The 13,272-nt window shown below is 44.5% G+C and overlaps 1 protein-coding gene across 1 annotated transcript; it reads right to left on the bottom strand.

The window, feature by feature from the left end:
* Nucleotides 1–583: 583 nt before the first annotated feature.
* Nucleotides 584–9,681, bottom strand: LOC126529125 (uncharacterized). Its single transcript, XM_050176730.3, has 3 exons — nucleotides 9,488–9,681; nucleotides 4,544–4,792; nucleotides 584–1,545 (listed from the first exon to the last, which is right to left on the bottom strand). The coding sequence occupies exons 1-3, from the start codon at nucleotides 9,679–9,681 to the stop codon at nucleotides 1,341–1,343; spliced, it is 648 nt and encodes a 215-aa protein (XP_050032687.1). The 3' UTR covers nucleotides 584–1,340.
* Nucleotides 9,682–13,272: the final 3,591 nt, after the last annotated feature.

The following is a 13,272-nucleotide window of genomic DNA, read 5'->3' as shown; positions in this document are numbered from 1 at the left end:
TTTAAACTATTATCAGTCACTGAATTTTGATTTATTTAGTTGCTCCACTGTTACAGTTCGAGACCTGTTTGCTCATTGGCTAACGTGATTTCATCTATTCTGGTGTTTGTTTTATCTAGCTCAAGACTTTTTCTTTTCTTCTGCATATATGAAGTGTCTTGATATGCTTATCGCTTGTTCATTCTTTTGTGTTGACTGTGTTTGATTGATCTGGCTCAGGACTTTTTCTTTTATTTTGCTTTGAACAAGTGTCTTGATTTGTTTATCGCTTGTTTACGCTCTGGTGCTGTCTAGACGCTGCCTTATATATGGGTCTGCGGACTCGTCAAGCCGCCAAGTGGCAGCTTTTTTTCCGTAGCCCCTCCATCTGTAGCACCTGATGGAAAATAAAGATTTGATTTGATTTGATTTGATATAGAGAATACATTTTTTAACCGGGTTAGTTATACGCAGTGAAATCTCGTTGATAGCATAGTCACAGTAACCAGAAAATAAAACGTATCATCCGGAAATCGTAACATCCAAAACAAGCTTCAAAGAGTATGAAAATCGCCGTACTCGGTCCCAAACTCAATAGCAATCGTTCATGTGGCGTCGAGCAACGCGCACTTTTATTCGACAACGTTGAAACAGCTCATCAGTTTGCGCAAAAATTTGTTGTTGTAAATGTACGTAAAAGAGTTCTGGAAGTAAAAAAAAATGAAAGCACTGTTTGCTCACTCAAGTAAGCAGTGGTGCACCGCCAGTCGGTGTGGCCGCACTGTTGCGCCAGCGTGTTACCGCTGGTGCGCATGCGCCACGTGTGTTCTTCCTCCAGTGTGGCCGAGGCTTAACACGTTATTCGTTAGGCGGTTGGAATGGTATTAAAGCTAGTACATTGGAATATAAAGCTACGAGTTTTAAAAATACCAGGAAAAGCTAGCGTCTGCTGCCGTATTATCCAATGTCAGGTGAAACTGCGATTGCAATAACCGTATTACAATACATTGCTCCTATGCGACGTTGGCCTGGAAAATAATCGTATCATCCCGAAAAACGTATTATGCAGGATCGTATCAACGAGTCTCCACTGTATATTTGGGTTTGGCTGTATTTGTTACACGCCGATCTTGGCAAGATACTTTGTTAATTCGTACTCGTTATATTCGACTGAATTAGCCTCACGTATCATTTTTACGCATCTGTATATTGGGCAATTCGTCGCTCCCTCGACAAACCCTGCGTGTTTAGCATAGCGTTATGCAGTTTCACCTTTCTCTTGTGCCGATTCAGCAAACCCACAGTACATTGCAGGCAACGCTTTTTTGTTATTACTCGATTTAAATTGTGTAAAGCCCGTCCTAGCGATCTCGCTGCCGCTTCATTTCTGGTTCCTCGTCATCACTGTCGTCGTTACTGTGAACGACTTTTGCAACGGCTGGCCGTGAGATGTCAAGTTGGCCCAGCAGGCAAACGGTAGCTTCCATATTGACGCAGAACAAATGGAGGCCAATCTCTTGAAGAATGGCACCGTCTGCACCTCGCAGGTCCTCCAGCTGGAACTTTCTGAAAGGGGGATTGAGTACGATAACCACTTTCAGTGGACACGTGAACAGCCTAATTGAAATAACCTAATTGTAAGTGTGTGCAAATACTCGAAATTTCCAATGTGTATTGGATATTCCCTGCAATTTTATTCATATTAGATTTGAGAATACACTTTTTATAGTGCCTGCTAGTCGATTCGTATTTGATTCGAAAGTTCACGATTTCACAGCTGTACAATATTCGTTTCTTTCGAATACGTAAAATTTGAAAATACTAAAATCGTGAGGGAGACAGACTATCCTCATAATCATGCAATGCAATGGTTGTACACTTTTCAACGACAGCGGTAAGCTCTCAGTCAAGATTTGGTAATGCCGGCCGTATGCACTCCGACCCAGCTTTATTCTCCTGTAAACATTCTTCTCATTATCAGGGTCCCCTGTGAGTAATAAACCTAGATAAACGTACTTCTGCACAGACTCTAGAGGCCAACTGGCGATCATGAACTTTTGTTCCCTTGCCAGGCTATTGAACTTTAGCTTTGTCTTCTGCATATTATTCTTCAACCTTACTCTTACACTCTGGGTTAAGGTCTTCAATCATTTGCTGCAATTCATTCCCAGCGTTGATGAACAGGACAGTGTCATCTGCAAACCGAACATTGATGAGATATTCATCATTGATCCTCACTCCTAAGCCTTACTAGTCTAACAAGTCGAATACTTCTAAGCATGCAGTGAATAGCATTACAGTGGTTGTGTCTCCTAGTTGGCGCCTTTCGTTATCAGGGATAATAAAACTTGGCATAAGACAAGGCAAGATGTATGCAGTGATTACACAGAAGGCGCCGAATAAAACAGGCGAAGGAAGGAGACGTACACGTGTCTCCTTCCTTCGTCTGTTGTTTTATTTGGCGCCTTCTTTGTAATCGTGTGTAACCAACTCGCCCACCAGCACGTGCTCGGTAAGCAGTGAGATTTAAGCAGGGTAATGTCATCAGCAATATTGACGATATATAGCAAAAGCAGAATTCCATACTCAGTTGTTCAGTACCCAGAGCAGCCATGCTACCTCCGTTAGAAGTACGGATGAACAGGATACAGAGGCTCCTCATATAACTAGCGATGAAGTCAGAATGACCTTGCAAGACGTGTCCCGGTGAAAAGTGGCTTGGGAAGATGGAATAACAGTTGATAAAAGGCGGAGGAAATATTATGCTTGGAACGCTTGCGGCCCTATATACGCAGTGTCTCACGACTTCAACTACACCGTAGAGCTGGAAGAATACCAACAATATAATAATCCGTTAGGAGACGTTAACGAATTGAAGAATTATAAGCTGATTAGCTTGCTTTCAGTATTGCATAAAATATTCACCAAGATCATTTCCCATAGAACCAGGGCAGCACTTGACTTCAATCAACCAAGACGACAGGCTGGCTCCGGGAAGAAATATTCTACAATGGATCATGTCCACTTCATGAATCAGGTGACTGAGAAGCCTGCGAAGTGCAATCAACCTCTCTATATGGCTATTATAGATTATGAAAATGCATTTGATTCACGAAAGATATCTGCAGTCATGGACGCTTTGTGGAATGAGTGATTACTGCAAGTTTACGTGAATATCTAGGCAAATTCTACGAAGACTCCACAGCTACGTTAATTCTCCGCAAGAAAAGTGGAAAAATACTTGTGAAGAATGGCTGTGTGTGAGGATATATACTCCGCTTCCACGTGCTCATAATCTCCCAGTCATTCGTACTGTACTCATTTTGGGATATGTGATTTTTGCACTTACCTTGTCTTTCTCTGGGTATAGTTCTGATTTCTTCCAGTAAACTTTATCTGAACGTTCAGTGCCCGTATCGCGAGGTCCCTTTAATCGTAGTCCCGTTCTCGCGCGGTTTATCAATAACTGCGTACAATTGCATGCCAGTTAATGATTTTAAGAACTGCCAGACTTTCGAGCAGAGGGCGGGCGCCGGGTTCATGGAGGGCAGAGGTTCATTGTAGATCTCCGTAAGATGCGTTCGTCGTGCAACGGACTTAAGTAGTGCTGACTCAAGGTTTATGGTAGAGCTTTCTACAGAAAAGCCTAATGGGAAATATGGAACTCTGATGCTAGTGTCTACGACAGATGCAAGTATGACATTTCAGCCAGCATGAGAACGATGGGTAGCATACAGGGATATTCTTAGACTTAGGTTTTATGGCTTCAAGTGGCTCTGTTCTTTCGCAATTTGGTCGCTTCCAACGAAATGCAGCTTCATAATTTTGATTTACAATATGCCTGTGCACGGAGGCTTGTTGCCTTGCTCTGCTTAAACAACCCTGATCGCTTGGAAATTAAGGAAACTAAATCATAATGAATGACGCTGTGTGAAAGCCTGAAGCTACAAACAAGGAGACTAGTGAAGCCTATGTGCTACGCACCACTGCTATAGTAGCTGCACAACCTGGGCGCCAGAGTTCCCACTTGTAATTTTTTGTGTCAGTTGTGCGGCTTATAGTAAAGCAACAACTTTACAAAATGGCATTCAGTATACATATTGAAGAAAGGTAATCTTTGAGTTCCTTGAAAAGCGTGGCAAGTTGTGCGGGTTGGTGAATTAAGTTGCATTGTGAATGTAAAACAGCGCTCAAAAGTGACGAGGACAAGGAAAAGCTTGTCGAGAAAGTACGCGCCAGTGACCCATTAAGTACCCGACACTTCCTCACTGTCCTCGGGCCTTCCCATGGTCTCTATATTTTTTCTGGTTTATACTAAAGCAACTCGTCTTCGAAAATGACCTTAAGTACACGTATTGAAGAAGAGTAGGGTTTGAGCTCCCCATTGAGAAAGCACGCGTCCATTGGGCCAGTGAGTCCCCGATACGTCCTCACTGTCCTCGGGCCTTCCCATGGTCTCTATATTTTTCTGGTTCATAGTAAAGCAACACCTCTTCGAAAACGACCTTAAGTACACTTATTAAAGAAGAGTAGGGTTTGAGCTTCCCTTTGAGAAAGTACGCACCTAGTGAGCCAGTGAGTATCCGACTGGTCCTCACTGTCCTCGGGGTCGATGATCTCTCGCGTCACCCTGTAGTTGCCACCCTCCGGCACGCCAACCGTCGCGCCTAGAAAGATGTCCCCCGTCTCCCCTGCTGCAGTTTTGGCCTTCAAAACAATGGCAATGTCCTGGCCAATTGTGATGACGGAGCTGATGTTCTTGAAGGTGTAGCTCACCACAAGAGGGCTGAGCGGGAAGTCGCAACCAAACAACCTGTCAGAGGGTAAAAAAGTTCAGATTCAAGCGGGGAATATAATAAGGCAGAAATTGTCGCCATGTATTTACATACCTTACATCTTTCCGAATTCTACGGGATATAGACCAATTTTTAAGCTTGTCCGTGCCGTAATGAGGTCAATAATTTTGCAGCGTCCAGTTTAGGACAAAACTTATTTCTGAAGAATGCAAAGAACAGTCGCCAACCGATTCTGCGGAGCCCAATTATACAGCAGCGCAAGCGATGAAAGTTGCTGGCGTAAATCGCGCAGCCAGTGCTTTCGTCACTGCCCTGTCGCCTTTTAAGCGGCAGCACACCCTGCTAAATGCTATGTTCATTTGTACGCGGAGCGTTTGGAGCACTGCAATAACGGCGCTGAAGCGGGTATGTCACATGGTTTTTTTTTTTTTGTGTGTGCGTGCGTATTTCGCGGGCATGTGTAGTTCAGCGGGAAAAAAGCAATACTTAATAGGTAGAAAGTTCTAAACTGTTTAATGGGACGTTTTGCAAACCGCCCTACAACTTTCCAAGTGGAATTTGATGCGTAACTTCAGTGCTTCAGAAGTTGGTTAACTAATGTTGACTAATTATGCAGTTAAGGAAAATACAAAAAAATAGTGTGACTTACTCCATGCAGTAGTCAGCAGCATGCATTTGGTCGCGTCGTCTTGGAGTTGCATCGGCGTATATTCAAACTCTGGCTAAAGTTAGCCGGGACAACCGGTATATATATATATAGGCACGGCCGCAAAGCAAGCTTTTGCATCGAGCGGCCGTGATACAGGTATGTATGTATTGCCGTTAATAACACTTGCACTTAAGCAAACTTTGTGGGAAGTTCAAGAATTGTTCACTGAAATGACGTCCTTATATGAGAATTTACAAGGCCTCATAGTAGGAGACGGTTCAATTTCACAGCCCGAGTCCCCTCGAACCACCAAAAGACTGGCGTCTCTCGGATGAGTTGTGTGACAAGCGGGTTCAGTTAAACACGTTAGGGAGGTACGTTTCTTTTGTGTTGCACAAATGCACATCAATGAAAAAAGCCATGTAAAGCCATGTGAAAGTTTTAATACACATGGTTACGATCAAGATTTTTTGTTCCTGACGATAGGGCAGTTGATAAGATACGCGGCCCGTGTGCCGTATCTAATTGTTAATAATCATTGGGGGTGCAATGATAATGTCTTCCTTCCTGTCTTCCCGGACTCTTTCCACGCCCCTAATGTAGCAGATCGCGTAGTCTAAGTTAATTAACGGCAGGGGCAGTTGGAGATCGCTAACTGAGGCCGTCCTGTAGTGCACAGAAAAATAAGAAGGTGATGACGATGACGAATATAATTTTGTGAGTCGCAGTGAATCACGCTGCATGGTATTCACAGTGTAAATAAAAGAAAAATGTAGAAGTGAAAAAAAATAGGCATGATGTAGTAGCCGTTGGTGATTCTAATGCGCTTGTCCTCCACTTACGTGGATTTGCAGAAATAAAGCGAAAATATTAAAAGGCGTGCACGTATGCGCCAACAATGGCACAGTAAGCTTTTGGCCAAAATAAAATTTCAAGTGAAGTGGTAGAGGCAACTCAAAGGAAACCTCAAGTGATGTGGGTAACAGAAGTCGATCAATGACACCTTAGGAGGGATCAGAAGTCCGGGAATGACACTTCAGGGGGGGGGGGTAACTCGGCATCCCCGGTGGGACAGGCTCTGCCCCCCCCCCCCCCCCCCGAAAGGTTAAGGAGGGACCTCGGGCCCCGGACTCCCCCCCCCCCCCCCCCCCCCCCCCCCGTAGTCGGCGCCTATGACTGAAGACAAAAAAACCTAATATTTAGGAAAAAGGAGTTACAAAATAAAGTTACTGACCAAATCTTGTAAGGTTACACCAGATATATCGCCATCAGTTTTTATGGCTACGCATAAGACAGTTTTGACGACATTACAGCGTTGCAAAGGCTGAGACCTCTGTCAGGCTTTATGCCTTTAGTCTCAGTCTACCCTCGTTTGACTGTACGAGAAATAAAATTCAATTCAATTCACTAAATACGGCAATGCAATCTCAGCATATCTCAGCACGCACCGCCGCGAGCAAATTTTAGAAAGCCTGCGCAATTCAGTACTCACAATTATTTGTGGATGTAAGAAAACAGCCTGTGACTTCACATTTTCTTATTCTAATAGCAGGGTTTGTACTTTTTCAAATGTTTCCGTCGATGATTTATTGGATGCATAATCACCAGCAACGAGTGTTTTGCTCCGCGAGATGTAGTCGTGCTTCAATCGCACGACTATTATTGACGTCGCTGCTCGTCGGTTTGGAACCGCATTTCAGCCTCGCCTTCACGACCATGTGAACTGACCTTGATACCGCATGACCCATTCGTTCAGGCAGAGCATTTTTATTCATTTCAACTTTTGTACAGGGTTACAAAACGTCTGCTAAATTCAAATCACGTTCCGAAAAGTGGTTGGACACTACATATATATATATATATATATATAAATTATGCGGTTTTACGTGCCAAAACCACTTTCTGATTATGAGGCACGCCGTAGCGGAGGACGTAGCGGAGGACTCTTTAACGTGCACCTAAATCTAAGTACACGGGTGTTTTCGCATTTCGCCCCCATCGAAATGCGGCCGCCGTGGTCGGGATTTGATCCCGCGACCTCGTGCGCAGCAGCCCAACACCATAGCCACTGAGCAACCACGGCGGGTCACTATAAAGTATACCAATACACATGTGCACCTGGATGGGCCCACATCGAGCACGTTATACGGGGTGATCAAAACGAAGCTTTACAGATTTCTTAACTAAAACAATAAAATAAAGCTATAACCTAAGTCAGTCGGCGAGGAAATAAGTTATGCGGCCAGGGTGTGATGCAACAGCAACGTCACACCGGGGAGCAGGTATGCACCGATCCCAAAATCTTGCATGCGTAATACCTACGAACTGAGATGAAAATTTGCAGATGGATATCTCGGAACATGGGCATGCTGGAAGAATTCTACCGATTAGAATTGTGCAGGAACACGGCTGCCTCCGAGAATCAGTGCGAACATGCCCGTTGACTGCAGTTCCCAAAAAGTTCAATATGCGATTTTAGGTAATAAGGTACGTGGCTGAAGGTGACGATCATCTCACTTTGTGTTCCCTTGGACCCATCAAATTTGCGCAGACGGGGATTTTATTTAGTTTCATTCGATAATTACTAGAGAAAACTCTGGCACTAGCGTCTACGGGAGCCGCAGTGGGAGCGATTGAGCCAGCTGGGAATTAGGGGAAGTGCATGGATTTCCCTAAACTTTGTCCTTCTGGCCTCAAACCGCTTCGTGACTTGGTAGAATCGTCATTTTGAATAAAGCCCTACGCAATAAGTAATTAAGTACACTTTGTTAAAATTGTCCCACGGCAGGATTCAAGCACATGTCCTCTGCACCACAGAAACCCCGATATTGAAACCATTACGCCACGGAAGCACGCGTCCACAAGCGAAATAAAACGCCCTTATGAACTTATCGCGGGCAAGCCGCCTCGACAAGCTTGAATCATTGCAATTAGTAGCGATTGTGCGTGTTCGCAAAGTCTTCTGCACTTCAAAGCATATAGTATGATCTGAAATTTAATACGATGAAGGCGTATAAAGCGTAATAACCAAAGCCTCAAGAACGTCCGAATTCACAAGCACGAAGATCAGGCAAATCCAAGCACTTCCCATCATTCCCATGATGGCTGAACGATTTAAGCGCCGGAGTTCCCTCTAGTAACCATTGAAAGAAACTGATTTTACGTCTTTCAGCGCCAAACTTTAAAGAATTATTAAAATTTCCTTTGGTCACCCTGTATATGTATGTTTTTTAGTTATTTCTTCTGGCCGTTCGAAAGCACGTGCAAGTGCAACGACTGATACTCGCGCAGAACGAGACAGGCGCAAGATTTTTAGCTTCATTTCTTGATTATTTTGCTTTATTTGCCGCATCACCAACAGGCTTTTTGTATGTCCTAACATGAGAACCCCAGAGCCAAAAGTTTTAAGGGAAGTTCCACTATCATTCTCGCGCGCGGTGGCGGTGACTGCTGACAGCGACGTGTGGCACTGCGGTCAGCATCAATTTTCAAATATGCCAGCCAGTAACGCAGCCTGTATTGAAGCCTCCAAGTGACCGTTTGACGAAGACTTCGGTAAGCATGCGTACCTGGATGTCAGCGTCGGTGATGCACCATACACTGATAATTAGCAGCACAAAGCAGTCGAAACAAGAAGTCTCAAGTCCGCATGGATAGGGCCGGCGCCGTATAGAGGAAAACGTGTCTACTATAATAAAAGACATAGAAGTTCTAATTAACGTCGCCTCTAGAGAAGTGTTTGCTCAGTATGTAGTGAAGCGTCTACAAAGTCTTCGGTGATCTTCAAGCAGTGGCCAAAGTAGATCCCTGGTGCTTCCAAACGGCGTGAAAACCCAATGGCAAAGATTTGTTGTCGTTTGTGTACCGAGTTTCTTCGATTGGAATACATCTGTTAAAGTATTTTTCGAACCTGAAGCAGCGAACATTTTCTTGGTGTTCAATGAAGAGGCCGGTGCAGGCGGAGATTAATTCTTGCGAAATGTCGTCTTTCACTGCCAGCCAGAACTGCATCAAACCCGCGATTACGCAAGTAAAAAGCGACAATCCGCCTGCAAAATTATACCTTATGTAGGGTTTAGCGTCCGGGTAGTGAGGGTTAGGCTTGAACAGCACGCGGAGGCTGCCGCCACCGTTGTACGCGTCGTTCACGTGCACCTTCACTGAACAGCAGGTGTCACAGAGTTTGGCTCCTTGGTCCCGAGGCTGTAGCTGCTGCTTGTGCAAGTTGAACCATGGCAGTTTAGACGTGATCTGCATCGAGGTGTGCGTATATGATTTGGAAGTGAATGGGTTGCCATTCGTGACCAACGTGTGCTGTACTCCAATATGTTAAAGGGATGCATCAAATGATATGTGCCCACGAACACGGGTAATGTACTGTGACTGCTGCGGCTGGTCACGTGACACTGGTGTTAAAAGCCTGTTATTGGCTAGAGAACATCGACATTATCGCTACGTCTAAGCGCGACCGCTTTGATGACTCACGTGGTAACAATGTTTTATTTTCTGAGTTTCAGGCTATGCGTGCGACTCCTTGCTACAGCAGCCACTTTTCAGTGCAGGCCGAATGCGACCGCTCAACCACTAGAAGAAATGCCAAGATGCTTGTGCACTAAAATTTATTGGCACTATAAAGGACCCCCATGGGGTCGCAGTTATTCCAACCTACACTATAGTGCATCTCTTATATAGCACATGTGTTTGCTTTAAATTCCATGAATAAAAAGTCCCAATCCAGGCACTGAATTGGAAGGGTGTTTCTCAGCAAACGCCTCACATCAGGAGTCAACGTATGGTATAACTGTTCGCAGACTGCATGAGTCATTCAAAGACTGGTGCGGAATTCCGCTCCGACTAGTTGAGCTTACACGTCAAGTGAAACATTGTTCAAGAACATGAGTGTAGGTGCCATGACAATTGTTCCATACTGGAATTTAATGGTATTTTCAAGCAACTTCTCATGGTCTGAATCGCTGAATGTGGTAACAAAGCTGCATAAGCAGCACAAAGCTGCACTAAGCACAATTAAAACACAAGCGCGCGCTGCACTCAATTATGTTAAAGGGATGCATCAAATGAAATATGTCCACGAACACGGGTATGTACTGTGACTGCTGCGGCTGGTCACGTGACACCGGTGTTAAATGAAGATGACATGCCTCGCCAGCTTCAAACGTCTTGCTGCCAAACCCTTGGCAAAAACTTGTGGAAAGCGGCAACTTGGTGAGACGCCATTCAGAGCAGCAGTCATCCGGAAAATTCCAAAGCCTGCAGATGAACCAATTATTAAAAAATGTGCAGCTGAACAACAAGTAACAGTGCACTGAATACAGTAAGACTGGGGCCCTATAACGTAAAACTATTCCAATATGTTTCTATTCCAATCTCCTGACGTCAAATTTGCGTAACCACCAACGCAAGCACCGGGCGGTCACCCGCAGAGTTGTCTGAACAGACCAATCAAACGCTGTCCTCGTTCATAGGAGGTCACTTTTGTTTGCTTGAATAACGAATAACATTGCCTACACTGAGCGGCTTGTCGTATCTAATTGGCTGACAAGAGGCGAGGAGAACGCTTAAGTGGAGAGGGATTCGATGGGGCCGAGCCACTGCACTGAAAGTCGATAACCGGATGAAGAGGGTGGTGCCGGCGTCTACGATTGGTCGGCTTTCCCTTACTTAGCTTGCGGTGGCTGGTCGAAAATCACGGCGACATGCAACGGAAGCTCAAGAGTGACGCTAAGACGGACCCTCAGCAAAGAAGAGTTGGCAGAATGAGGGGGTAAACGTGCCGAAAGTGCTCGAAAACGTTACGCGGCCACGAAAAAAGCTTTATTATACGCAAATACACCAATGCTCTCCGGCAGGTGCGAGTAGCCAGCATCTGAGCTATCGGCGGCAGCCATCTTCTATTCCTTTCGGAACGGGGCAGCCTGCGGCTATTCCGAAGAAAATTCAGTTTCGTTCGGCATATTAATGCATCTTTATCGCGTACACGTCACGTTGACGCGGTGAGCTCTTGCGGTTTTGTGACGTCGCGTGACAGGCAGGTGAAGTGGGTGCAGCCCGAAAACTTTTTACCAATAGCCGAGGGCTAATGGCGAAAAGGGGTCGAATCAGAAATAACTGTTTTTCTTTTTTCTGTCAAATCATGCATGATCAGTGTGTACACGTCGTATCAGATGGGGAGGTATCGCGGTTTTCGTGACGCCGAGTGACAGACAGGTGAAGTGGGCGTGGTCGAAAAAAAAGTTTTTGACCAATCGGTGAGGGTTGATAGCAGAATTGGAATAGAAAAGTTTGGAATAGTTTTACGTTAGTGCGCCCCTGGTTATAACAAATTCCAAAACCAAAGGAAAATACGTTCGTTAGAATATCCCGTTTTCGTCGTAAGCGTGCACGTCTATGAGGGCGAAGAAGATTCCCGTTTTTATATATTTATTTCGCTGTATCATCATTCAATATGTTTGAGTTCTTAGGCATCAAATTCAGCGTATCAGAAATGATACACTGCGGGGCCTCGCGGTGTTAAGGCCCTTTGGTGGGGAGTATTACAAAGGTGGAACAAGTACACAGTCAATGAACAGTAATGTATATATGATTCCAGCAAAAATTAAGTTACAAGTTAACGGCGAAAGCACATACAAGCATTGTTCAACAAAAAGGTCCAGCGCAGTAGAATATAGGTATTACCCAAAATATAACATGCGCATACACAAACATATTAAGCCACGCTACATGTAATCAAGCGAGAATGTATCTTTAGAGAACGTAAAGAAGTACATAGTTCACCAAATGTATACGGTTAGGCTTCCTAGAAAGCGACTATCTAGGCACAGATACGCAACTTTCCTAAAAGCGTCACATTTGTATATTCCTTGCAGTTGGATGTTGCACTGAATATATAGGACAAGTGCGAAATACTAATGCACAATTTCGAGAATGAACTCAAATGAATATTCTGGCATATACGCGCAAGCTGTCAAAATAGCGTGCATGCCAAGTTACTGCTAACCATAACTCACTCACGTAATTAGTGATCATACTTATTTAATCATGAACTGACTCTCACAACAGCTCATAACAGTGCTCTGGTAAAAGACTGCTTGAGAATGTAACTTGCTGAAGTCAGAAGAGCGTACATTTAAACATATAGGCATGCTACACATGCGACTTCATATATGCCAATACGTATCTGGGAGGAGAATTTTCTTCAGTTTCAGTTGCGGAAACTGAAACTGAAATACCATTTATCGGGTGTTGTGGCTACATACCCAGTTTTGATGACGTTACGCCCCACAATGATGTCCTGTGTCTGGAGTAACTGCTGTAAGTTTTTTTCATAATACCGATATAATAAATAGTTAGCGTGCGAAAGTTAAGAAATATCACTAAAACGTCAGGAGGCATATTTTAAGTGTAATGATTTCAGATGACTAAGGAACGTATCTTCCATATACAGCTGTAACTTCTATGATATCCCTATTGCAAAAACCAGCGTGTTCCATTGCCTTCCAGTGTGAAACCAGCGCGTTTTTTTGTCACTGGATCGCACTGGGTACGCTGGCGCTCGCTGGGACTCACTGGGACACCAGTGAGAACGCTGGATAAGAGCTGGGTCACACTGGAAGAGACTCTGGTTCCACTACCATGACACTGGGGCGCACTGGTTTGTGCTGTACAGGCGCTGGTTCTCGCTGCAGTTCGCTGGTTCGCACTGGAAACTGCGCTGGTGGTGTTTGTGTCGCGCTGGTTCCAGTACGCAAGGATGAGCGTTGCTGAATATTAAATGCTTTATACAATTTGATCGCTTGATACGAGTCTCTTGTCCTAAATACCGCTATATCT

The sequence above is a fragment of the Dermacentor andersoni genome, chromosome 8 (assembly GCF_023375885.2).
Source record: "Dermacentor andersoni chromosome 8, qqDerAnde1_hic_scaffold, whole genome shotgun sequence".
Taxonomy (NCBI): domain Eukaryota; kingdom Metazoa; phylum Arthropoda; class Arachnida; order Ixodida; family Ixodidae; genus Dermacentor; species Dermacentor andersoni.
Note: the sequence above shows the minus strand (reverse complement) of the source record. Positions and strands in the feature narration are given on the sequence as shown.